Raw genomic sequence first — 24452 nt, forward strand, 5'->3', positions numbered from 1 at the left:
CATTCACTCTAGAGAAAGTGTGCAGGGAGGAGCAACACAGGTCGACTCAGGCCAAAGGGAGTAAGGGAAGGAAGATCACACTTGGAAAAGGAAATCATGGCTCAGACTGTGAAAGGCACAGAGCCCGGCCCTTTAGAAGACACTCAATAAACATCCGACCAAAAATATGTGAAATTCTAGGAAGCCATTTCACCTCTCGAATGCTCAGTTTTTTCCTACCTGCAGTGGAAGCCATCCTTGGGAGGATCAAAAGAAGAATGTATCTGGAAATGCTTTATGAGCTGCAAAGAACAGCATGACTTTAAGGAATGTCGTTTTATGGGATCTTCAGATAGTTTTTATTGAGAGGATTTTGTGCAATTGCTTTTGGGGAAGGAAAGGTATCAGATGCCGGTTTTAACTCGCCAGGGTTTGAATTTCACTTCAGCATATCCTGCTGCTGTCTGTCCCTTTCATGTCAAATCATTTCCAAGCGTACAGGTTGGTCCCAGAGCCCCTAGAAGCTATAACAGGAATTATGCTCCCGCATATGAAAAATACGCGTGTGATGGCACTTGCCACATCTGAAATCATGCAACACTTGAAGGGCAGACAGGAGCAATGACAGGCTTGCTATGCAGAAAATTCTGTTTGTCTCCCTTTCTCTTCTCAAATATTTGCTTCATCTCATGGTAAAAGACTATTAAAGCGTCTAAGCACTTTTAGAAAAGGCTCTTTAAAAAAAAAAAAAAGTTTACCTGTGTAGGTTCATTATATCATTTCCATTAGGTTTAGATTTTGAGAACCAGTGAAATCCATGATTACTCCGGGGGACCTGGGGCTCAGAACTGCCGTTCTTAGCTCTGGGTGATTGTGCCATCTGAAGGATGGCTCTGCTGGTCAACAATTTCCAGTTATTTCCTCCCTGGTGTCCCACCCCCCCCCCCAACCCCACCGTGATAAAAATGTCCCTGACACCACAATATTTTATCACCCCGTGTAACACCCGGCACAAGTGAGAGTGCCAGGCGGACTGTGACAGCTTACTCTGCTCTAGCCTAGCGCAATACTAGGAGCATGACTTCTCCTGTTCCTTCTAAGTTCACAGGCAGGTGTTCGTGGAAACATTGTAAACATACAGGAACCTGGTTGTTCAAAGACATTAAGTAATTCGCCTAAAGACAAAACATCAGGACGGGGGAAGCCAGAACTCAAACCAAGTCAGTCTGGCACCAAAGTTTCTGCCTTGTTGGCTCTAAATAAATGAAAAACTTGAAATACTGTAATGTTGAAAGTGACAGCATAGCGTCTCCTTACCTGACGTACAGATGGCTGGATTTGGTTTTATTTCATGTAACTTCTTAAAGGAAATCTGTTATCTGTATAGTTTAATCTTACTACCTATTTTTTTTTTTTAAAAACAACAACAACACTGGAGCAAAGGAGGAATTCTCTTTTAGAGCATGTGTCTATTTTTCATTCAGAAAGCAAGATAATTTGAGAACATCTGAAGTCATTTCTCCCCTTAGAGACCCTGTAATTCTCAGAGAATGTTCTCGGGGCGCCTGGGTGGCTCAGTCAGCTAAGCATCTGACTTCGGCTCAGGTCATGATCTCATGGTTTCTGAGTTCAAGCTCCGCGTTGGGCTGTGTGCTGACAGCTCAAAGCCTGGAGCCTGCTTCAAATTCTGCGTCTCCCTCTCTCTCTGCACATTCTGTCTCTCTCTCTCTCAAAAATAAATAAACATTAAAAATATATATACATATATATACATATGTATGTGTGTGTGTGTGTGTGTGTGTGTATATATATATATATATATATATATATATATATTCTCAGAGAATGTTCTCAGAATCAACAGGATCACAGCAGCCCCCTGGAATGACTCCCCCTTCTGATGCACAGCTTCAGGGGGTCAGCCCCAGGGTTCTCTCAGAGAACCTAATCGTGTCTTAAGAAGGCAGCCTCAAGAGTTCTTGGCTCTTAATACTGATTAAAATCAACTCACTATTACTTTGACAGCCTGGTAAAACAATGGGTTAGGCAGGATGAACAGTGCTACGCAATAAAACCGTGAAGACACTTCCATCTCTACATCTGCCGAAACAGGACCTCTCGGTCACTGTTTTGCCCATGCAAGCATTTTAACTTTTAAAACCACTCTGAGTAAGCCAGGCATGACATAAATTCCCTGAAACGGGGTTCTAACAGCTTTACTGCAAGGAAGCTAAGTGGGCCTTCCTACTTTTCCTCATACTCAGAACGAACGGACAAAAAAGGCAACATTCTCGCCCTTAAATGACCCAGGAACCAAGAAAATCAAAGATCAAGAGGGAGACCTCTTCCCACCTGAGGAACTGCAAAGAATGAATATTCAGATAGAACTGCGTTAGGGCAGATTTTTTTCTTTTTTGAGACAAATAATATAAAGTGTTAAAATATGTCCTTGAATACCAAGTATGAAATATGACATAAAAATATCTGCCATAAACCGGGGGCCAATGGTCAAAATAAGTGTGTGTGTGTGTGTGTGTGTGTGTGTGTGTGTGTGTACATAAAATGTACCTAAGAGATGTGATAGGGACAGCTCCCAAATGGGAAACATTTATATTTTTAGGAGCTGCCTTCTAGCAGCTGAGGCAAGATACGCGTCCCAAGTATCACCCACCAAACTGAGAAAATGTGATACAAATTTAAAATTCACAGAAACAAATCTTTGAATTGGGCCAACACCAAGAAAAATCCCATTCGACTGTGACCTGAGAAACTTCCCTTTACTTTTTCAATTTCTAGAACAAACTTATTCCTGCAGAAATCACTTATTTTCCTTCAACATAAGTGAAACCCGAATACAGCCTCCGGGGGCTCACTCATGTCAAGCAATATTGTTTATGCTAAACTTCTAGCACAAGCAAGGATGAGGAGTAGTTGTGTTTCTTGTCCCGAGGGGAGGGGGGTGGGGCGTGGGGTGCAGAAGCGGCAGATTTTGCCCTGTATGTTTCAATAGTTGAGAATTCTGCTCCTACTCCCTTGAGGTACCGCAGAGACATATATGTGTTCCCTCTACTACAGCCGGACGGACGGAGCTGTTCCTCCACATAATCAAATAGTTGACAGGGGAAATGATGCTGAATCTGTGAGAATGCTCTAACCACGAATTCTAAACTAATTGAACTGAACAGAAATCAGAGTGGAACTCCAATTTCATAGGGATCAAGGTATCATCATTTCTTGTGTGTTACTTTAGTTGATTTCAAATGACTCCTTAGAGAGAAGAAATGAACTGTGGGTGTTGACAGAAGTTCACCAAAGCCAAACAGAGAAGTGTGGCCGGAGTGGGGAGTGGGGGCAGATGCAGTGGTACCGCCCCCAATGCAGGAGGTAGCCCTGGTGAGGGGTCAGGGGTCGAAAGGCAACAGTTAATGACACTCACAAACGCTATTCAGAAAAAGGAAAGACAAAGCACACGCTCTGTCGCACAGGGCGGGGTGATCTGTGGAGCTGCATCTGACCACACGTTAATGTTCTAAGGTTGGGGGTGTGGATAGTAGATACAGTTAGGACACTCACAGCTCAAGGGAAGCATCTCTCAGCTCTGCTTCTCCCGCTCCGAACCCAGAGGGATTTGATCTTTAATTCACTGGAGGAGTGCACCGGTAACAACGACCTGTGTACCTACTATGTGCCTGGCACTGTGATCTTCTCTCACAGGATGGACTCCAGGAATCACCAGGATCCCTGATGGAGGAAGCACCTTCTGTGCTGGGTGACCCCGCTTTGCTCCTGCCACTCCAGACACCCACACTGCTTCAGACTCCGAGCCACAGCGAGGCTCAGAAGATCAAGGGACCAGTCACAGCAGCCTTTTTAACTTTGGGAAAACCCAATGCTCACTTCACTCAAACGTTGCAAAGTGGTGCCATGACCCTTTAGCTCTTGACTCACCAATTCAAAGAGCCACATCACATACAGCCCTTAAGCTGCCCACGGCATGATTCTGCGTCTAGTGCCTTTCCAGGTCCCCCCAAGCGGAAGACAGTTCTGGCAGGGAGTCTGGGCAAGATTACTATAATATTTAGCCTTTGTCCCTTCTTTTGCTATGTCTTATCGTAGAATAAGGCACACAAGTCTGGGAGACTGGGGACTCCAGTGTATGTTGGACTTGAGACCTGTATTCAAAATGTACCTGCAGGACCCCAGGTCAGCATAATCTAACCCAAGAACCTCCATTTCAAAGATGAAGAAACTGAGGTTCAAAGAAAGTAAAGCAGGGTCCATTCTTCAGAGACAAGTGGAAGGTTGCGTACAAACTTACTTCAACGCCATGCTTCCTGTCTCTGGAATTTTACTGAGCACCTAACTAGTAGCAAATGGGCAGAACTGAAAAGAGGAGATTTCATTCCCCTAGCTAGAGGTGAGACTACGTGTACACAACCACGCTACCTCTCTGAGGATTAGTTTTCTCGTCTGTAAAAGGGAGACAGTGTGTTGGCCGGGTGATTTCTCATGTACCTTTCAGGTCTGAAACTGTCACAGGGCTTGAGATAGAATTATGTGTCGCGGTGTATGAATACGTATGTATGTGTACATACGTGAGTATATGTATACACATGACATGCTACAATTAAATATCATTTCCAACCACACATTTTGCCTAATGCCCTCAGAGACCATGTTTTCAAAATCCCAAACCAAGATCAGGCACGTCCCATCAGTGCAGCCCTTCAGAATCTCGGGGCGTGCTCAGCACCCCCTCTGGCTTCTCTCCAAACACAAGCGTTGAGTGAGAAGGAAGAGGAGAGGCCGCGTACTGTACAAGAAATGTTAAGTGTCATTACGTTCCCGGGAGGAAACGGCCAAGTGTGCGGCAGGGCTGGGCTGTGGGGGACAGAACACACCGCAGGAAGCACAAGTTAAAGGGGACAGACTGGCTGCTCGAACTCGGGGCCGGGCCGGCAATGCACCAAGAGCGCAGCGCGTGCCCGTGTTTGGAACAAGCCTGGCTCCGAGCCCACGTCTGAGGCCAGGACCCTGCACTCCCGCGCGCGCAACTCGCGCAACTCGGAAAAATGGGCCGTGCCGGGGGCGCGCGGCGGGCGCTTTGGCGGCTCGGTCCCAGCGCACGTGGCACGGCCGGCGCGGGCGGAAAGCGCGGCCGCCGCCCCAGCCGCCGGCGCTAGGACCCGGCGCGCCGTGCGCACTTCCTCCCGCCGCGGTCCGAGCCGCCGCCGCGGCGCCCCCGCCGCCCGCCCGGCCGCCCGCGCCGCCGCCCTACCTGGCGAAGCAGTACTCGCAGTGGTTGCCCCGCTCGTTGACCGTGAGCACGTAAGCGTAGGCCGGGCAGGAGAAGAGCAAGTCCCCCACGTGGAAGGGCCGCAGGGCCCGCAGCCCCCGGCCCTTGCCGGGGCTGCAGAAGCGCTCCAGGCCGCCGTCGCCCGCGGCCCTCATGCCGGCAGCGGGGCGGGGCTGGCGGGGCCGGCGCGGGGGGCACCCGGAGCGGCGGCTCCCCGCGAGCTGTTATTGGAGAAGCGTCACCCAGAGCCGCAGGGGGGGGGGTGGGGGGGCGGGGAGGGAAGCCGCCGGAGACGCGGCGGCGGCCACCGCTCCCCGGAAGGGACGCCGGCCCCGCCCGGCCCTCGCGCGCCCCCGGTGGGGGAGGAGGGGGACCGGACCGGCGGCCCCGCCCCGCTCGCCGGACCCTCGGCGGCCGCCCGGCACGCGCTCGGGACGCTTCCGGTGTGGCGGCGACCCGCGCCGCAGCCCGGGCGGCTCCTGGAAGCGGGGCGCGAGGCGTGTGCGTCTCCGCGGGCAGAGCGGACGCCGTCCCCTCTCCCGTGGGCGGTTGGGGTCGCCGCGGGTGGCGAGGTCCCAAGGCCTCCTCGGACAGTCAGCCTGGCCCACACGGTGACCAGCCCTTGGCATAAAGAAGGGGACAAAGGTGTTTTCTCAACCTTACGTAGTCTGTCCTTGTCAGAGACCCTATTAAGGAGTGATCCGGGAACACCGAAGAGAAACCACCGAGGAAGAGTGTGATGTGCTGAGGGCTAAAGGGTGTTTGCCCAAGGTTAAAGGCTTTTAAACCTCGTGAGGCTCTGAACCTTCCAGGGAGTCTCTTGAGTGTTCAGTGTGAACGTTTGCCCCTCTAGTGGAAGTTAATTACAGGAACAGGAGAGGAAATGCGCCTGTCAGCAGGGCTCACTGAGTCTCTGCATTCAAGACTTTCTCTTTGCAGAGAAAGCAGGAGACAACCTTGCCTTCAAGGAACTTAGACTCTTTTGGGGGTCCAAAAGCCATGCTGTGGCCAGAACACTAGGCTAGAATTTGCAGCAGTTTTAATCGCTTCGACCACTCACTATCATCTTAGAAAAGTCGGTTTGGTTACCAATCCCAGAGAGGATTTGAAACATGCAAAGCTCATTGAACAGTACTTGGCACATAAGTCCTATACACATGCATGCTATTGGTATTACTCCTATGACAAAGGAGGATATAGTCTGTTCCACAAAGGGTTAAGGAAGGACTGAAATTGATGTGCATGCGGTAAAAACTCTTGAAAGTGCGAAGGGAGAATTTAGCAGAAAACACTAATACTAAATACTCAAGTTTGATCTCAAATTATGTTACATGTGTGAGTTCAGGATTAGTTTAGCAAAGGGAAAGATAAATACGATTTGGAATATGCCATAAGATCAAGAGAATTTTTAACCCCTTAACAAAATTCCTAAAAAAAGGAATAAGCCTCTAGTCCTCCTGTAAAGAAAAATACATTATGGACACTATTTCATTTATGCATTTGAAGAAGCATTCACTGAGTAGCCACCAGGATAGAAAGATGGACAAAATGTAGGCCTGAGTCTTTGCACTTGACACATTCACAACCCAATGACAATGACTGTTAGTATAATGGGCCAATTGTGCTAAGTGCATCAAACACATTATCACATTTATTCCATAACTGCAACAGCCCAATGAGTTAGGCATTAAGTCCCCCCTTTCCACAATTAGGAAACTAAGAATCATTTCCAAGGCCACACAGTAAGTGGCAGAATTTGGTTTCAAACTCAAGTAAGTCCGAATGTGAGACCCATGCTCTTAACCCAAATGTCCCTCTGCATACAAATATAGCTCACCAAGGAGTCTTGTTATGGCGGCTTGTGCGCAGTATCCTGTGAGAACACAAGCAGTGAGTGACAAGCTCAGCCTGAGAAATGGGGGTTGACTCGGGGCCTGGGCCACATGCAAGGAACGCTTAAGCCTAAAAGGATGAATGAAACTTTAGTAGCAAAGGAGCAGAGACGTTTTCTGGGCAGAGAGAAATGCACACAAGGACAGAGGGACTTGAAAGAACAGAATGTGTGTTGGGGCCCTGGGAGTGGTTCTGGGTGGAACACAAGTTCCCAAGGGGAAGGCAGGAGGGGAGTCAGGAACAGGGGAAGGATGTCTTCTTGAGAGGTGAGTTTTGTTGACGTGCTGTGGAAAACGCAGAAAAATGTTTAAGCAGAGGGGTGCCAAGACCAGTCCAGCGTTTAGACTAGTTTTACTGGCACCTTGCAGATAGGCTATGAGAGGAGAGGACTAAACATAGGTCCACCATTTAAGGGAGCATTGATAGTATTTTAAACAGTTTTATTTTTTTAAGTTTATTTATTCTGAAGGAGAAAACAAGTGCAGCAGGGGCAGAGAGAGAGGGAGAGGAAGAATCCCAGGCAAGCTGTGCACCGTCAGCACAGAGCCGGACGAGGGGCTCGAACTCACAAACCATGAGATCATAACCAAGCGGAAACCAAGAGTCAGACACTTAACCAAATGAGCCCCCAGGCACCCGGCATTTACAGTATTTTAAATGAAAGGCAATGAAAGCCAGAATCAAGGCATAGTATTAAGGAGAGGGGCAAAGGTGCAGAGGGTAATTGTAGTTTCTTGCTTAGTATGCGGCATTTTGGCAGGCAGATAACAGTGTGTTGGCTTTCTGTCTCTAGCCTGATCAGTCTTACAGGCTCAAGGCAGGAACCATAAATATCCTAGAATTTGGGGCCTGGAAGAGGCATTTTCTTACAAATGATGAAGATGAGGCCCTGTGAAGACAAATAGTCTGCCTAATAACCCAGTGGCAGAGTGGGCATGAGATTTCACAACATAATCATTCGGCAGTTAAATATTTATTACATGCTTACTCTATAAGTATGGAGTACTTATGGATAAGTTTTTGGGCTCTCCAGGTTTTTTAACATTATGATGCTCACTGGGTTCCAGCAATAGCGAGAAGGGCTGGCGACGTAATGATAACAGAAACTGACTTGTTCTCTGCCCTCACAGAGCTTTGTACCGTCTGGTGGAAGGAGAAGACAGCAATCAGATAATCACACAAACAAATACAGTCGGTGGTCTTAAGTGCTACACCAGCGCTTGGGGGATTTGACCCAATCTGGTAAAGCTTTTCAGAGAGAGTAATGCTTGAGCTACAATCCAAAGGATGGATAGAACTTAAGAGGAGGAAGAAGGACATGCATTCTAAGCAGAGGGAACAGCGTGTGCAAAGTTCCAATTGGCAGGAGGAAGTATGATCCATAGGAAAGACAGAGTGGAACAGAGCTAGAAGGAGAGTGTTGTTGGAGATGATTTTAGGAGGCAAATTGGTCTTGTTGGCCAGGCTACAGGAGTCTACTCTGACCAGTAAAAGCTCTGACGGTTTCCAGACCACTCTGTTAAAGGAGCTTTATGCCAGTCACAGTACTTAAATCAATTCTGACAATTATGTTTTATTACAGATGGGTGTTACATGTACATGAAAGAATTTTTTCCAAACCTTAGGAGTTCTGACTACATGCCTTCTTAGGCAAATCGTGGATAAGTTTTTGGGCCCTCCAGTTTTTTTTAACATTCTGATCCTGTGGGGCTCCCGCCAACACAAAGATGAAAAAGGCTGGCATAAAAGTAAATAAACAATGACAATACAGTAAATAATTTATTGTTTTAAGGATTAATTGTACGAAGTAACCTACTTTTTGCTTCTTTTATTGCAAGTGACTTTTTTTTTCTTTCATGGGGAAAGATTTCCAATGACTGAGAAAAACAATAGCCTGGCTACTGAGCTGTCTTTCCAGGTGAGCAGTGGCTGGAACAGACTTATTCTTGTGGGTGAAGGTGACTGTGATTTAGGAACACTGTAAAAGAAACCGCCTCACTTCAGAAAAATGCCTGTGCTGAACTCAAGTGACTCAAGATGGGGCAATGGTCAGTTAAGCAATGGTCATGAATCTAGGAGCTTAAATTAACGAGGAAAACTGTGTTTAAATAAACGGCCAGGCAATGGCAACAAACCAGGCGGGCAGCCTGATGACCGCACTCTTAGTGCAGCTCATACTTGTCAGTCTGGCACTCTGCGTGCTCAGATTCCGTGCAAGTCGCCTTCCAGCTGCCAGGGCCCCTTCACCTTTTACCCTCCCCTCCGCCCCTTAGCTCAGAAGGAACAGGGTTGGAATGGAGTTTTTGGTTCCTTCGCCTCACTGTAGCTCAGAGGAAATGATCCAAGGACAAAGGCCCCGTTTGCTTAATTTCCCTAACCTAGAAGCTGATCCAATTCATGAGTAAAATATCTTTCCAACCACAGATTAGCACATGAAAGAAATAGCTCTGGCCTAGGGAAATAAAGCGTTAGCAAAGAAGGAATACCAAGGAACATGGACAGTGGGCCTTCACCCTGTACCGCCGTACCTATACGTGTATTTCACTTACTGATTGCACGCTATGTGCTTGCACTGTGATGGAGCCTTGTCATACAAAGGGAACAACACTGACATCCGCATAATTATTGTAGGAGCCGAGTCATGGCATCCAAAGATAATTCTATCCTGATCCCTAGAGCCTGTGTTACCTTATATAGGATAAAAGCATCTCGTGGAATATACTAAATTGTTAAATGGAGGATCTTGAGATGACAAGATTAGGCTGGATTATCTAGGTGAGCCCTCCATGCCATCATAAGTGTCCTTCCAAGAGAGAGGCAGAGGAGATTTGACACAGACGGGAAGAAGCAGCAACGTTAGCGGGCAGGCAGGGACGGCAGTGATGTGGCCACGGTCTCAGGAATGCAGACAGCCACCAGAAGCTAGAAGATGCAAAGAACGGCTTTTTCCCTCTGAGCCTCCAGAAGGAGTGTGGTCCTGCTCACACCTGGCTTTCAGCCCAGTGATGCTGGTTTTCAGGACTCTAGCCTCTGGAACCATGACCCAATACATTTCTGTGGTTTTAAGCCATCTAGTTCATGGTAATTTGGTGCAGCTGCCATAGAAAATTCATGCAAGTTATAATACAATAAGAGGGGGGTTTTATTTAAGTAATATCTGTACCCCATATGGGGCTTAAACTCATGACCCCAAGATCAAGAGTTGCCTGTTCTTCCAAGTGAGTCAGCTGGGCCCCCCTCAATGAAAGTTTTAATAGAGTGAGGAACAAAGTACAGTAGAAAGGCTTTACAAAACACCTGACATTGTAGTTCCTTCTAGAAGGAAGACTAAAGGTTGACCGAAAGAAGGCCCCCAAAATAGGTTCAAGAACCGGAAGGTGTAAATTCACTGGAGCGGGAGAGACTTGACCATCTGGGCAAATATTTTTCTTTTCTTTCCTAACACTTTTATTTTTTTTAAGTAATCTCTACACCCAATGTCAGGCTCAAACTCCCAACCCTGAGACCAAGAGTCACAGGCTCTACTGACTGAGCCAGCCAAAGTGCCCCAAGTATTTTTCTTTTATTTAACATGAGATCATGACCTGAGCTGAAATCAAGAGTCACACTTAACTGACAGAGCCACCCAAGCCCCCGCCCCCTCCACCCCCTGCCAGGTGCACTTTTAAAATCTATTCCCATTTAATCCTCCTAATGACATTTTACAGAGGAGAATACTGAATCACTATAGTTAAATAACTTGTCCAAGTGAACAGTGGGGTTAGGACTCAAAGCCAGGCTACGTTGTGATGAGTCCATGGCGTGGACCAGTCCAGTACGCTACCCTTTTGGCCCAACTTACAGCCCCAGGTAGGAGGTATCGAGTGAAGCTGGGCCAGCAAGGTAAGCCCCATGATGTAGGGTTCCCTAAGGCCGTGAGCAAAGGAATTCGATGCGTGGTATGGGTACTAGAAAGCCAGAGAGAAACATGGCTGGCACGATCTGATTGTTGCTTTAGAAAGGTCATCTTCATGACTGAATGTAGGATGAGTTCTAGGGGGCTGAGGGCAGAGAGAGAGAGAAGTAAGGAGTCTGATGCAGTAGATAGTCCAGAGGAGAGACGTTGCTGGCATGAACAAGGACAGTGACCGTGGTGACGAAGAAGAGGGATATGGATTTGAAGAACTTTTAATTTAGTTACCAGGACTTCATGATTAGAGTGTAAAGGCAACGGAGAAGGGGGAGTATAAGCCATGGAAAAATAGGTCCCATGATGGCCAACATCACCTCAATCCAGGCCGTCAAGTGCCTTTCCTCCCCTCGTCTGTCTTGCGTGTGTTCCACAAACAAGATTTTGTTACTTCTTCGCTGTGTTTCTTGTTCAGTGTCCCTTCATTTCTATTTTTCTCTTAAGTTTATTTATTTATTTTGAGGGACGGAGAGGGACAGAGAGAGGGGGAGAGAGAATCCCAAGCAGGCTCCATGCTGCCAGTGCAGAGCATGATGTGGGGCTCAAACTCACAAACCGCGAGATCGTGACCTGAGCTGAAACCAAGAGTCTGATGCTCAACTAACTGAGCCACCCAGGTGCCTCCCATCATTTTTATTTTTATGCCACTCAGTTCATATGGCTTCATGCCTGGATTGCTGCAATGACAGTAATATTTTGAGATAGCTAGAGATCAGCCAGCCAGCTGTGAGATATTTGCTTCCATACCCTCACCGTTCCTCCTATTCGGCCAATAGTCCTGACTTAGAGAAGAGCTGATATTGCAGAATACAAGGGAGAGGGCTCTTGGGATTCAGGAGCTGAGGGTCTCAGGAGACTCAAGCTCCAATCATAGCGATTCGCAGATTCATGACAATATAGAGCAAGGAGTCACTCTGCCCAGAGAAGATTCTCCCGGACAAGGGTAGGGAGGAGAACTGGAAGGAAAGCAAGAGGAAAGTTGGGGAGCTCTTCTGAGAAAAGAACATGCACCTTAGTTTCCTTCCAGGCTAAATGCTGGAGGAGTAGGGTAACATAACAAAAAACCCCTTAGCATTCAGGGGACTCAGCACAGAGATAACCTATGTGCTAGTCTCACGTAGACCCAAGATTGCCCTGTGTACCAGAAATGGGTGTGTGGGAGAAAGACTCTCCGAGGTCTCCCAATGGGAAGCTGGAGAGTGGGTTCCCATATCCCTAAGAGGGGACCTCACGTAGACAAGTGAGCCATCCAAGGGAACCACTGTGCATGAGACCAAGGGGACTACCCAGCAGAGACCTGTGCGGATCAGATGTTCCACCCCTGGCCAAACACTCCATGCATTAGCACCATGGTGCCACCCAAACAAGGCAACCCCAGGATACAGAGTAGGGTCTCCCCCTCTTCTGTGTGCCTGACTTACTGTTGTCAAATGTCTTGTCTTAAAATAACTGCTTTCATAATGAGACTTTCTGTCGAAGAACTCCCAGCTGCTCTTTATTGTACATCTCAACAAAGTCAAGCTCTTCTTTCTGGCTTTAAAAAACCAACCTCTGGCATGCCTGGGTGGCTCAGTGGTTCAGCCTCCCACTTCAGCTCAGATCATGATCTCACAGTCCGTGAGTTCAAGCCCCACGTCGGGCTCTGTGCTGACAGCCTGGAGCTTGCTTCATGTTCTGTGTCTGCCTCTCTCTCTCTGCCACTCCCCTGCTCGCATTCTGTCTCTCAAAAATAAAATAAAAACATTAAAAAAAATTACATAAATAAAGAATCCAGACATTCAAAAGCACCCATGTTGCAACAATGCTCGCAAGTGACAGTGCTGTGTTATCTCGCTGGCAAGCAAAAGTGTAGACCCAGAAATAAACCTCTGCTTCCAGGCTGAAGTGCAGCAAGAGCATTCCTAACGCATTGTTTACAGTCCCAACACCAGCATCTCAGCTACACTGCAGCATTTCTGCTAGAGGCAGAGTTATCCCAGAAGAAGAAACTATTAATATCAGTGGGAGGAGTAACCAAGTCAGAGAAAAGTACATAAATATTTCAGAGTGAGATTGATCAATTCTTAAACTACCAGCCGTATTTTCTTGTACTTGGGGGGAGAGGAAGGAAGGAAGGAAGGAAGGAAGGAAGGAAGGAAGGAAGGAAGGAAGGGAGGAAGAGCTTAAGCTGGCTTTGTCCTCATGATTCAGAAATATAATAGTTCTAACTAGATACTAAAAATTGAATAAAGAGACAACAAAGGTCCAGTAAGGGGAAAGGCCCCCTTACTGACGGATTTGGTTCTCATCTAGACTTGTAAGCTCTGTTCTTTACCTCTGGAACACCACATTTTTCACCCATTTAAAAAAAAAAAAAACAGGACTAAATGTAAAAAAGTTTAGCTTGTATATTTCTATTTTTATTGAGAACTGTTAACTTGTTTTGGGGGAGGCAGTGTCATCTAGTTGACGGAACGAGGCGGGGTGGGTATAGAATTTGACCGTTGTTACCAATCCGCTGATGACCTTTAGCAACTCACCCACTGATTTTATGTGAGGGCAGAGGAGTTTCACAAAAAGAAGAGATAAAGTGTGATATTTAAAGCCTTAAAGCTTTAGTCTACCTCTTTTATAGCTTTAATTTTTACAAAGAATTTGAATATATCAGTATAGCTTATTTCTTTTTTAAGGCGGAAGAAAAATACAAGGGGAAAAAGAGTCCATAGTATGAACTGAAGAACAATCCATGCAAAAGCTGAAAATTGTCAACTGTTAGCATCTTAACTTTGAGTTATCCCAACACTTAAAAAAAATCTTTGGTTTGGTTTTCTTTCCTAATAAGGATTACTAGTGACATTAACCATTTATTATTTGGGAGGTCTTGAAAATTTAAGGTAAATACGATCTATTTTCTTTAGCTGGGAAACAAATTGCTTGATACCAAACGAATTTACACAACAGTATCATTAAAGACAGAGACTTTAAAGAGACAAATAATATATTGAACTATTTCAGAAAGTACACACAGGACAAACACATATTTTATCTGAATATACTATAATGGCTACTTTTTAAGAAATTTTAAACATTCTGCCATTTATTTCACTGACATATTTTTGATAGTGGCTGATGAAATTTTCATTTTTTGCATGTGTTGCTTCCTGGGTTTCCTTCATCACAAGCTATAGCTTTGTCTTTTTTTTTAATTTTATTTTTTTATTTTTTAAAATTTACATCCAAATTAGTTAGCATACAGTGCAACAATGATTTCAGGAGTAGATGCCTTAGTGCCCCTTACCCATTTAGCCCATTCCCCCTCCCACAACCCCTCCAGTAACCCTCTGTTTGTTCTCCATTTTTATGAATCTCTTATGTTTTGTCCCCCTCCCTGTTTTTATATTTTTGTTTCCCTTCCCTAATGTTCATCTGTTTTGTCTCTAAAAGTCCTCATATGAGTGAAGTCATATGATTTTTGTCTTTCTCTGACTAATTTCGCTTAACATAATACCCTCCAGTTCCATCCATGTAGTTGCAAATGGCAAGATTTCATTCTTTCTGATTGCCGAGTAATACTCCATTGTGTGTGTGTGTGTGTGTGTGCCACATCCATTCATCCATCGATGGACATTTGGGCTCTTTCCATACTTTGGCTATTGTCGATAGTGCTGCTATAAACATGGGGGGGCATGTGTGCCTTCAAAACAGCACACCTGTATCCCATGGATAAATGCCTAGTAGTGCAATTGCTGGGTCGTAGGGTAGTTCTATTTTCAATTTTTTGAGGAACCTCCGTATTGTTTTCCAGAGTGGCCGCACCAGCTTGCATTCCCACCAACAATGCAAAAGAGATCCTCTTTCTCCGGATCCTCACCAACAGCTGTAGTTGCCTGAGTTGTTCATGTTTGCCATTCTGACAGGTGTAAGCTGGTATCTCATTATGATTTTGATTTGTATTTCCCTGATGATTAGTGATGAGCATTTTTTCACGTGTCAGTTGGCCATCTGGATGCCTTCTTTGGAGAAGGGTCTATTCATGTCTTTTGCCCATTTCTTCACTGGATTATTTGTTTTTTGGGTGTTGAGTTTGATAAGTTCTTTATTGATTTTGGATACTAACTCTTTATCTGATATGTCATTTGCAAATATCTTCTCCCATTCCATCAGATGCCTTTTAGTTTTGCTTATTGTTTCCTTCACTGTTTCCTTCACAGAAGCTTTTTATCTTGATGAGGTCCCAGTAATTCATTTTTGCTTTTGTTTCCCTTGCCTCCGGAGATGTGTTGAGTAAGCAGTTGCTGTGGCCAAGATCAAAGAGGTTTTTGCCTGCTTTCTCCTTGAGGATTTTGATGGCTTCCTGTCTTACATTGAGGTCTTTCATCCATTTTGAGTTTATTTTTGTGTATGGTGTAAGAAAATGATCCAGATACATTCTTCTGCATGTCGACGTCCAGTTTTCCCAGCACCACTTGCTGAAGAGACTGTCTTTATTCCATTGGATATTCTTTCCTGCTTTGTCAAAGATTAGTTGGCCATACGTTTGTGAGTCCATTTCTGGGTACTGTATTCTGTTCCATTGATCTGAGTGTCTGTTCTTGTGCCAGTACCATACTGTCTGGATGATTACAGCTTCGTAGTATAGCTTGAAGTCTGGGATTGTGATGCCTCCTGCTTTGGTTTTCTTTTTCAAGATTGCTTTGGCTATTCAGGGTCTTTTCTGGTTCCATACAAATTTTAGGATTATTTGTTCTAGCTCTGTGAAGAATGCTGGTGTTACTTTGATAGGGATTGCATTGAATATGTAGATTGCTTTGGGTAGTATTGACATTTTAACAATATTTGTTCTTCCTATCCAGGAGCATGGAATCTTTTTCCATTTTTCGGTGTCTTCTTCGATTTCTTTCATAAGCTTTCTATAGTTTTCAGTGTATAGATTTTTCACCTCTTTGATTAGATTTATTCCTAGGTATTTTACGGTTTTTTGTGCAACTGTAAATGGGATCGATTCCTTGATTTCTCTTTCTGTCACTTCATTGTTGGTGATAGGAATGCAACTGATTTCTGTGCATTGATTTTATATCCTGAAACTTTGCTGAATTCATGAATCAATTCTAGCAGTTTGTTTGGTGGAATCTTTTGGGTTTTCTATATAGAGTATCATGTCATCTGCGAAGAGTGAAAGCTTGACCTCCTCCTGGCCGATTTGGATGCCTTTTATTTCTTTGTGTTGTCTGATTGCAGAGGCTAAGACTTCCAATACTATGTTGAATAACAGTGGCGAGAGCGGACATCCCTGTCTTGTTCCTGACCTTAGGGGGAAAGCTGTCAGTTTTTCCCCACTGAGGATGATATTAGCGTTGGGTCGTTCATCTATGGCTCTTATGATCTCAAGGTATGCTCTCTCTATCCCTACTTTCTTGAGGGTTTTTATCAAGAAAGGATGCTGTATTTTGTCAACTGCTTTCTCTGCATCTATTGAGAGGATCATATGGTTCTTGTCCTTTCTTTTATTGATGTGATGAATCGTGTTAATTGTTTGGTGGATATTGAACCAGCCCTGCATCCCAGGTATAAATCCTGCTTGGTCGTGGTGAATAATTTTTTAATGTATTGTTGGATCCGTTTGGCTAATATCTTGTTGAGGATTTTTGCATCCATGTTCATTAGGGAAATTGGTCTATAGTTCTCCTTTTTAGTGGGGTCTCTGTCTGGTTTTGGAATCAAGGTAATGCTGACTTCATAGAAAGAGTTTGGAAGTTTTCCTTCCATTTCAATTTTTTGGAACAGTTTCAAGACAATAGGTGTTAATTCTTCCTTAAATGCTTGGTAGAATTCCCCTGGAAAGCCATCTGGCCCTGCACTCTTGTTTTTTGGCAGATTTTTTATTACTAATTCGATTTCCTTACTGGTTATGGGTCTGTTCAAATTTTCTATTTCTTCCTGTTTCAGTTTTGGTAGTGTATATGTTTCTAGGAATTTGTCCATTTCTTCCAGATTACCCATTTTATTGGCATATAATTGCTCATAATATTCTCTTATTATTGTTTTTATTTCTGTTGTACTGGTTGTGATCTCTCCTCTTTCATTCTTGATTTTATTTATTTGGGTCCTTTACTTTTTCTTTTGATCAAACTGGCTAGTGGTTTATCAATTTTGTTAATTCTTTTAGAGAACCAGCTTCTGGTTTTATTGATTTGTTTTGTTTTGTTTTGTTTTGTTTCGATAGCATTAATTTCTGCTCTAATGTTTATTATTTCCTGTCTTCTGCTGGTTTGGGGTTTTATTTGCTGTTCTTTTTCCAGCTCTTTAAGGCGTAAGGTTAGGTTGTGTATCTGAGATCTTTCTTCCTTCTTTAGGAAGGCCTGGATTGCTATATACTTTACTCTTATGGCCACATTTGCTGCATCCCAGAGGGTTTGGGTTGTGGTGTTATCATTTTTATCGGTTTCCATATACTTTTTAATTTCCTCTTTAACTTCTTGTTAGCCCATTCATTCTTTATTAGGATGTTCTTCAGTCTCCAAGTATTTGTTACCTTTCCAAATTTTTCCCTGTGGTTGATTTCGAGTTTCATAGCATTGTGGTCTGAGAATATGCACGGTATGATCTCAATCTTTTTGTACTTACTTAGGGCTGATTTGTGTCCCAGTATATGGTCTATTCTGGAGAATGTTCCATGTGCACTGGAGAAGAATGTATATTCTGCTTCTTTAGGGTAAAATGGTCTGAATATATCTCTTAAGTCCATCTGGTCCAGTGTGTCATTCAGAGCCATTGTTTCCTTGTTGATTTTTTGATTAGATGATCTGTCCATTGCTGTGAGTGGGGTGTTGAAGTCTCCTACTATTATGGTATTACTATCGATGAGTTTCTTTATGTTTGTGATTAATTGATTTATATATTTGGGTGCCTCCACATTCGGTGCATGAATGTTTACAATTGTTAGGTCTTCTTGGTGGATAGACCCCTTGATTATGATATAATGCCCTTCTGCATCTCTTGATACAGTCTTTATTTTAAAGTCTAGATTGTCTGATATAAGTATGGCTATTCCGGCTTTCTTTTGTTGTCCATTAGCATGATAGATGGTTCTCCATCCCCTTATTTTCAATCTGAAGGTGTCTTTAGGTCTAAAGTGGGTCTCTTGTAAACAGCATATAGATGGATCTTGTTTTCTTATCCATTCTGTTACCCTGTGTCTTTTTTTTTTTTTAATGTTTATTTATTTTTGAGACAGAGACAGAACGTGAGCAGGGAAGGGGCAGAGAGAGAGGCAGACACAGAATCCGAAGCAGGATCCAGACTCTGAGCCGTCAGCACAGAGCCCGACGCGGGGCTCGAACCCACGAACTGTGAGATCATGACCTGAGCTGAAGTCGGATGCTTAACCGACAGAGCCACCCAGGCGCCCCTATTACCCTGTGTCTTTTGATTGGAGCATTGATTCCATTGACGTTTAGAGTGAGTACTGAAAGATATGAATTTATTGTCATTATGATGCTTGTAGAGTTGGAGTTTCCGGTGGTATTCTCTGGTCCTTTCTAATCTTTGTTGCTTATGGTATTTATATATATACCATTATTTATATATATGCTTATGGTGTGTGTGTGTGTATATATATATATATACATATATATATATATATACATATATATATATATATATATATATATATATATATATATATATTCATCTTTTCTCCCCTCAGAGAGTCCTTGCAGGGCTGGTTTAGTGATCACAAACTCCTTTAATTTTTGTTTGTCTGGGAAACTTTTTATCTCTCCTTCTATTTTGAAGGGTAGCCTTGCTGGACAAAGAATTCTTGGCTGCATATTTTTCTGATTCAGCACATTGAATATATCCTGCCACTCCTTTCTGGCCTGCCAAGTTTCTGTGGATAGGTCTGCTGCAAACCTGATCTGTCTTCCCTTGTAGGTTAGGGACTTTTTTTCCCTTGCTGCTTTCATGATTCTCTCCTTGCCTGAGTATTTTGTGAATTTGACTATGATATGCCTTGTTGATGGTTGGTTTTTGTGGAATCTAATGGGGGTGCTCTGTGCTTCCTGGATTTTGATGTCTGTGTATTTTCCCAGGTTAGGAAAGTTTTCTGCGATGATTTGCTCACATAGCCCTTCTACCCCTTTTTTCTCTCTCTTCATCTTCTGGGACCCCTATGATTCTGATGTTGTTCCTTTTTAATGAGTCACTGATTTCTCTAGTTCTTAAATCGTGCTCTTTTGCCATAATCCTCCTCTTTTTTTCTGCTTCATTATTCTCTATAAGTTTGTCCTCTATATCGCTGATTCTCTGTTCTGCTTCATCCATCCTTGCTGCCGCTGCATCCATCTGTGATTGCAGCTCAGTTATAGCATTTTTAATTTCATTCTGGCTATTTTTTTACTTCTTTTATCTCTGCAGAAAGGGACTCTAATCTATTTTCGACTCCGGCTAGTATTCTTATTATCGTGATTCTAAATTCTGGTTCAGACATTTTGCTTGTATCTGTGTTGGTTAAATCCCTGGCTGTCATTTCTTAGTGCTCTTTCTTCTGGGGTTAATTCCTTCACTTTGTCATTTTGAAGGAAGAAAAGGAATTAAAGAGATAGAAAAATTAAAATTAAAAAATTAAAATTAAAGAAATATCAAATTAAAAATTAAACACACACACACACACACACACACACACACACACACACAAATGAAATAGATGCTAGATCCTAGGTGTGTTTTCGTCTGAGTGTCGAAAGTGGTTTGACAGATTAGAGAAAAAAAAGGGGGCGGGGAAAAAAGGAAATCATTTGAGAATTTGAAAAAATGAGTACACTGAAGTAGACTAAAATGAGATGATGGAGGTAAAATAGAATTTGAAAAAATATACATAAAAGTAAAGAATATAGTAGAAAAAAATTAAGGAAAAATATTTTTAATAAAAATTGAAAATAAATACGAATTTCTTCTTTTTCTGTATTCAAGAAAAAAGAAAGAAAAAAGAGAAAAAGGATAAAAACAAGAAATCATTTGAAAATTTGACAAAGTGAATACACTGTAGTAGACTAAAATAAAATGATGGAAGTAAAATGGAATTTGAAAAAAGTTACATAAAAGCAAAAAATATAGTAAAAAATGAAATAAAAATATTTTTAATAGAAATTGAAAGTAAAAATGAAGTTTTTCTCTTTCTGCATTCAAGAAAAAGAAAAGAAATGAAAAAGAGAAAAAAGAAAAAGAAAAAAAGGAAATTGTTTGAAAATTTGAAAAGATGAATACACTGAAGTAAACTAAAATAAAATGATGGAAGTAAAATAGAATTTGAAAAAATTTACACAAAAGTGAAAACTAGAGTAATAAAACTTAAAGAAAATTATTTTTAATAAAAATTGAAAATAAAAATGAATTTTTTTCTTTCTGTATTTGAGAAAAAGAAAAGTGTAAAAGAGAAAAAGAAAAAAAAAGGAAAATTGAATAGATGAACCTGCTAATAGATTGAAGTAGGAGTGAAATTACTTCGTTTTCTACTAGAAGTCAGTCTATGTAGCACTTTATCGTCCATAAACTAAGCCGACGGTGAGACTTGTGTTCTTGAAGAGTGAAGTTAGCCCAGTTGGGCGGGGCTCAGTGTAACAGCTCCACTCTCCACTAGATGGCGCTGCCAGCCTACTGGGGTGGATTGTTGCGGTGCTCATAGGTGCATATGCGCATGTGCGGAAGCGGTGAAAGTGGCGCCACCCAGCTACCCAGTCTGTTCTCCCGGATCAGCAATCACGCATCTGTCCTCTGTCTTCAGCTTTCCTCCACTCCCAGCTCTTTCACTCTCCGTGACCAGGCCCCAGGTAGCACCTCTCTCCCGAGTTCCGTCTCAGATGTGGCTGTTTTCCCCGTCCCCTTACTTCTGAAAGACTGCAGCTTTGACCCGTTCCACCCCTCTGCGGGAGGGTCTCATGGAGCAATGGCCAAATGAGCAATGATCAAATGTTGGCTGCACCCAGGAACGCTTGCTGGACCCTGCTGCTGCCGGTGCCCCGAGACTGTGACCAGGTGCCAGCCCGCCCCAGAAGAAGTTCACGAGATAGTGTAGCAGCAGTTTTCAGGGATTCTGGAAAATCACAACACACAGCTGGCACCAGGCTTCACCCTTAAGGACCTTGCCCCAGCACCCGCGAATGTGGCTGCCTCAGGGGTCTGCTGGGACCAGGTGGCTTCAACAGTCTCTACCAAATGTCCTTCCAGCAGTGGAACCGCTTCTCCCTGTGTGGCCCGAGAACCTCCGGACCTCACTCTGCTCCTGGGCATTCGCCCTTCCCACCAGAGCACCTCCAGGTATCGAGCTGCAGAGTTGCAGCCTTTGTGCTCCCCTTGTTTACAGTCTTAATGGAATTTAAACCCTCTCCTTTCTCCTTTCTCCCTTTTTAGTTTAGTCCCTGTGGCCATTTCCAATTTTCCACTTTCTCTCCGGCTGCTTTTGGGGAGGGGTGCTTTTCCCGTATTCTCCCCCCCTCCCCAGTGTCCATCCTCTCTCCGCCCGCAAAAGCGGTTCCCTATCCTCAGCAGCTTCTCGGTCCCCAAATTCATCTCTCTGCACCGCGTACCTGCTGAATTCTGTGGTTCAGGTTGTGCAGTTGGTTGTGTTAATCCTCCAATCAGTTTTCTAGGTGTGTAGGATGGTTTAGTGTTGGTCTGGCTGTATTTCATGGATGCGAGACACACAAAAAACTTACATGCTGTTCCGCCATCTTGGCTCCTCCTGTCTTTTCTCACCTTTAGGATTTTGTAGATGAAAATCGGAGAAATTGAAAACTGAAAAAAAAAAAAAGAATAGATGAAGTGGAGTAAATCGAAGTGATTAAAAGTAGTTCTTGGGGTCAAAGGACAAACAAACAAAAGGGCTTGTGCATCTTTTTATTGTTCATTCACTGATTTAACACTGTAAACCACCCTCTGGGGTACTACAGAGGAGCCAAAGTAGATGAGACCCACATCTCGAACTCCAGGGATTTAGTGTTGCAAAGAAGAAACATGACATACATTTAGGAAGCTAGAACTCTCCAGGAGAATGGAAGCTCCATAAGGGCAAGGTATTTTGTCTCTTTGGCTCATTACTATAGCCTCAGGGAGTGTCTTGCACAAAGTAGGTACTCAAGAAATAGTGGTCGGATGAATGGATAAAACACAGTAGAGTGTTGAGCCATTTAAGAACTGTAAAAAAAAAAAAAGTGAAATTGGTAAGAGGAGGAGCAGGTAACTTCCAGCATCTTTGAAATTATGGACGTAACTTGTAGGTAAGTATGTTGGCAGCCCATGAACAGAATCTCCTGTGTGTGCTGCTATTGTTTTTCAAATCCATCAACTGCTCTGTCAACCTCTTCAAGTAAGACCACGGACACAGCAAGTAATGAACATGTTACTTAAACATGCTGGGCCTTAGCAAAGTGAGGAAGTTAGACTACATGAGGGTTTGTGGGGGCAAATATGCAAGATCCTTTTAAATGTCAGAATGGTTAAATGTGTACACTACCCCATCAAACCTCTTATTTGATAGATATTCTACTGCCCAGAGTAGAAGACCCAAAGAGAAAATACTAAGGTGGTAAGAGTAGAGGTGCTTTGCCAATACGATGAAAATTGTGAAGATAAGACATGAACGACCGAATTTTAGGAAACAGTGGAAGGGAGAGGATCAAAGTCTTTTTGGTTTTACTGTCTTATTATTTAAATTAACTTCAACCAAAAGAATTGCCTTTTCCCAACCTAAACAACGTTGAGCCTAATTCATGTTCCTAAATCCTCTGAATGTTTCTCAATATCTTTCTGAATAGTTGACTAAAAATACCAGTTTGTTTTGGGGTGTTTTTGCAGGGACCTCTTTGCTAGGTGACTGTGACTTTTACAAAGGGGTGCTGCTGCCTGCCAAAGTTTGGCCAGTCTGCAGCAAAATAAGAGGAATCCAAACAATGCAAGATCTATATTTGTAAAGCCACACTGACTCATTTGAAAGGACTTTAAAGAAAAAAACAAACTTGAGATTAGAACCTTTATGGTTAGAATATTTTTTCTTCTTAAATGATGGAGACCAAAGATGGCATTCCTTTTGATGTTCTGGAGAAAATAAAAATTGTCATCCTCTGTGGATCCCACCACCTTTTAAATAAATTGTACTATTTTCTGAAATTTAAAGGCACAGATGTTAAGAACGGCATTAGAGTGTCATTGCAGAGACTAGTTGGTTTTATTCCTTAATGCAGATTGTAGAGTCTTCAAATAACCTTATTATGCTAAGTATTCAGAATCATGACACCTTGGTTTCCTTTATTTCTTGGTCTTAGACACTGATGCCTCTCAGCGTCATTTAATACACCAGACTACTATGGAACAAGAAACAGAAGGCTGCATGCAATTGAAACTATCATTTCTTTAAAGGCATCTAAAAAATTCATTTCTGGTCTTACCACAATTCATTATTTTTGGAAAAGAGACAAGAGATCTTTGATGACAGTGTTAATAACATTACTGTTTTAAACAAACATTTACCGATGTAGTTTTATGGAATCCCATAAATGACTTATTTATGTTACATAGAGTACTAAGGAAACAACTATGGAAAAACATTATAAGATCACTGATTTTATTGCTCTATAAGCAATGTATATTAACTTTTTGAAACTTCGAAAACACATATAAACCCAGAGATTACTAGTGTAAAGTTTTTATTGTAGTCATTCAACACCTTTCTTTAGGAACATAGAAATCTTTTACAATAAAAATTGGATTATATTGTACATGCTGTTTTATAACCTGCATTTTTCATCCTAAAAATATGTTGTAAATCTATTTCCATAGCATTAAATGTTTTTCTACATCATTTTAATGACTTCATACTGTGATATTTTATAATGTACTATCATCTAATTAACAAGTTCCTTGTTAGGTACTGTTGTTGTTGTTGTTGTTGTTGTTTTTCCCATTGTTGAAATGAACATCTTTGCTAAATTAAATCTTTTTTTACATTCTTGAGTAATTCATTGGGCTAGATTCTAAAAGTAGACTCGTCGGGTTAACTTATAAAACTTTTCATATATAGCATGGAACTGACATAAAAATGTGTGCTTATTTATTTGCTTAATTTATTACAATATTTACAGTCCATGAGGAAGATAGAAAAATAATCTCATTCATCGCATAACACTCCTTGCACTTCATTTAATTTCCAAAAAAACTCATTACAGCTAAAATGAGACTTCTTAGACTAAGTTGTCAAACTTTGACTAAAGGGATCCTGCAGATCATTTGGCTTAAAAGCTTTATGCTAGAGCTGAGGGAACTGAGCTGAAGTTATAACGTGTCCTGTTCACAGTTCAACCTAAC

The 24452-nt window shown here is 42.9% G+C and overlaps 1 protein-coding gene and 1 long non-coding RNA gene across 2 annotated transcripts in view; one reads left to right on the forward strand and one right to left on the reverse strand.

Moving 5' to 3' along the window:
* SMYD2 (SET and MYND domain containing 2) overlaps positions 1–5507 on the reverse strand; it is a 50470-nt gene extending 44963 nt beyond the window's left edge. The window contains exon 1 of the mRNA XM_042924906.1: positions 5258–5507. Coding sequence (XP_042780840.1) covers positions 5258–5430 — 173 coding nt within the window. The 5' untranslated portion in view covers positions 5431–5507. The remainder of the gene's footprint in view (positions 1–5257) is intronic.
* On the forward strand, positions 5241–23922 carry LOC122211624. Its single transcript, XR_006198753.1, has 3 exons — positions 5241–5307; positions 9035–9086; positions 23414–23922. It is a non-coding gene; the product is annotated as an uncharacterized LOC122211624 (long non-coding RNA).
* The last annotated feature ends 530 nt before the right edge of the window (positions 23923–24452 follow it).

This window comes from Panthera leo, chromosome F3 (assembly GCF_018350215.1).
Source record: "Panthera leo isolate Ple1 chromosome F3, P.leo_Ple1_pat1.1, whole genome shotgun sequence".
NCBI lineage: Eukaryota > Metazoa > Chordata > Mammalia > Carnivora > Felidae > Panthera > Panthera leo.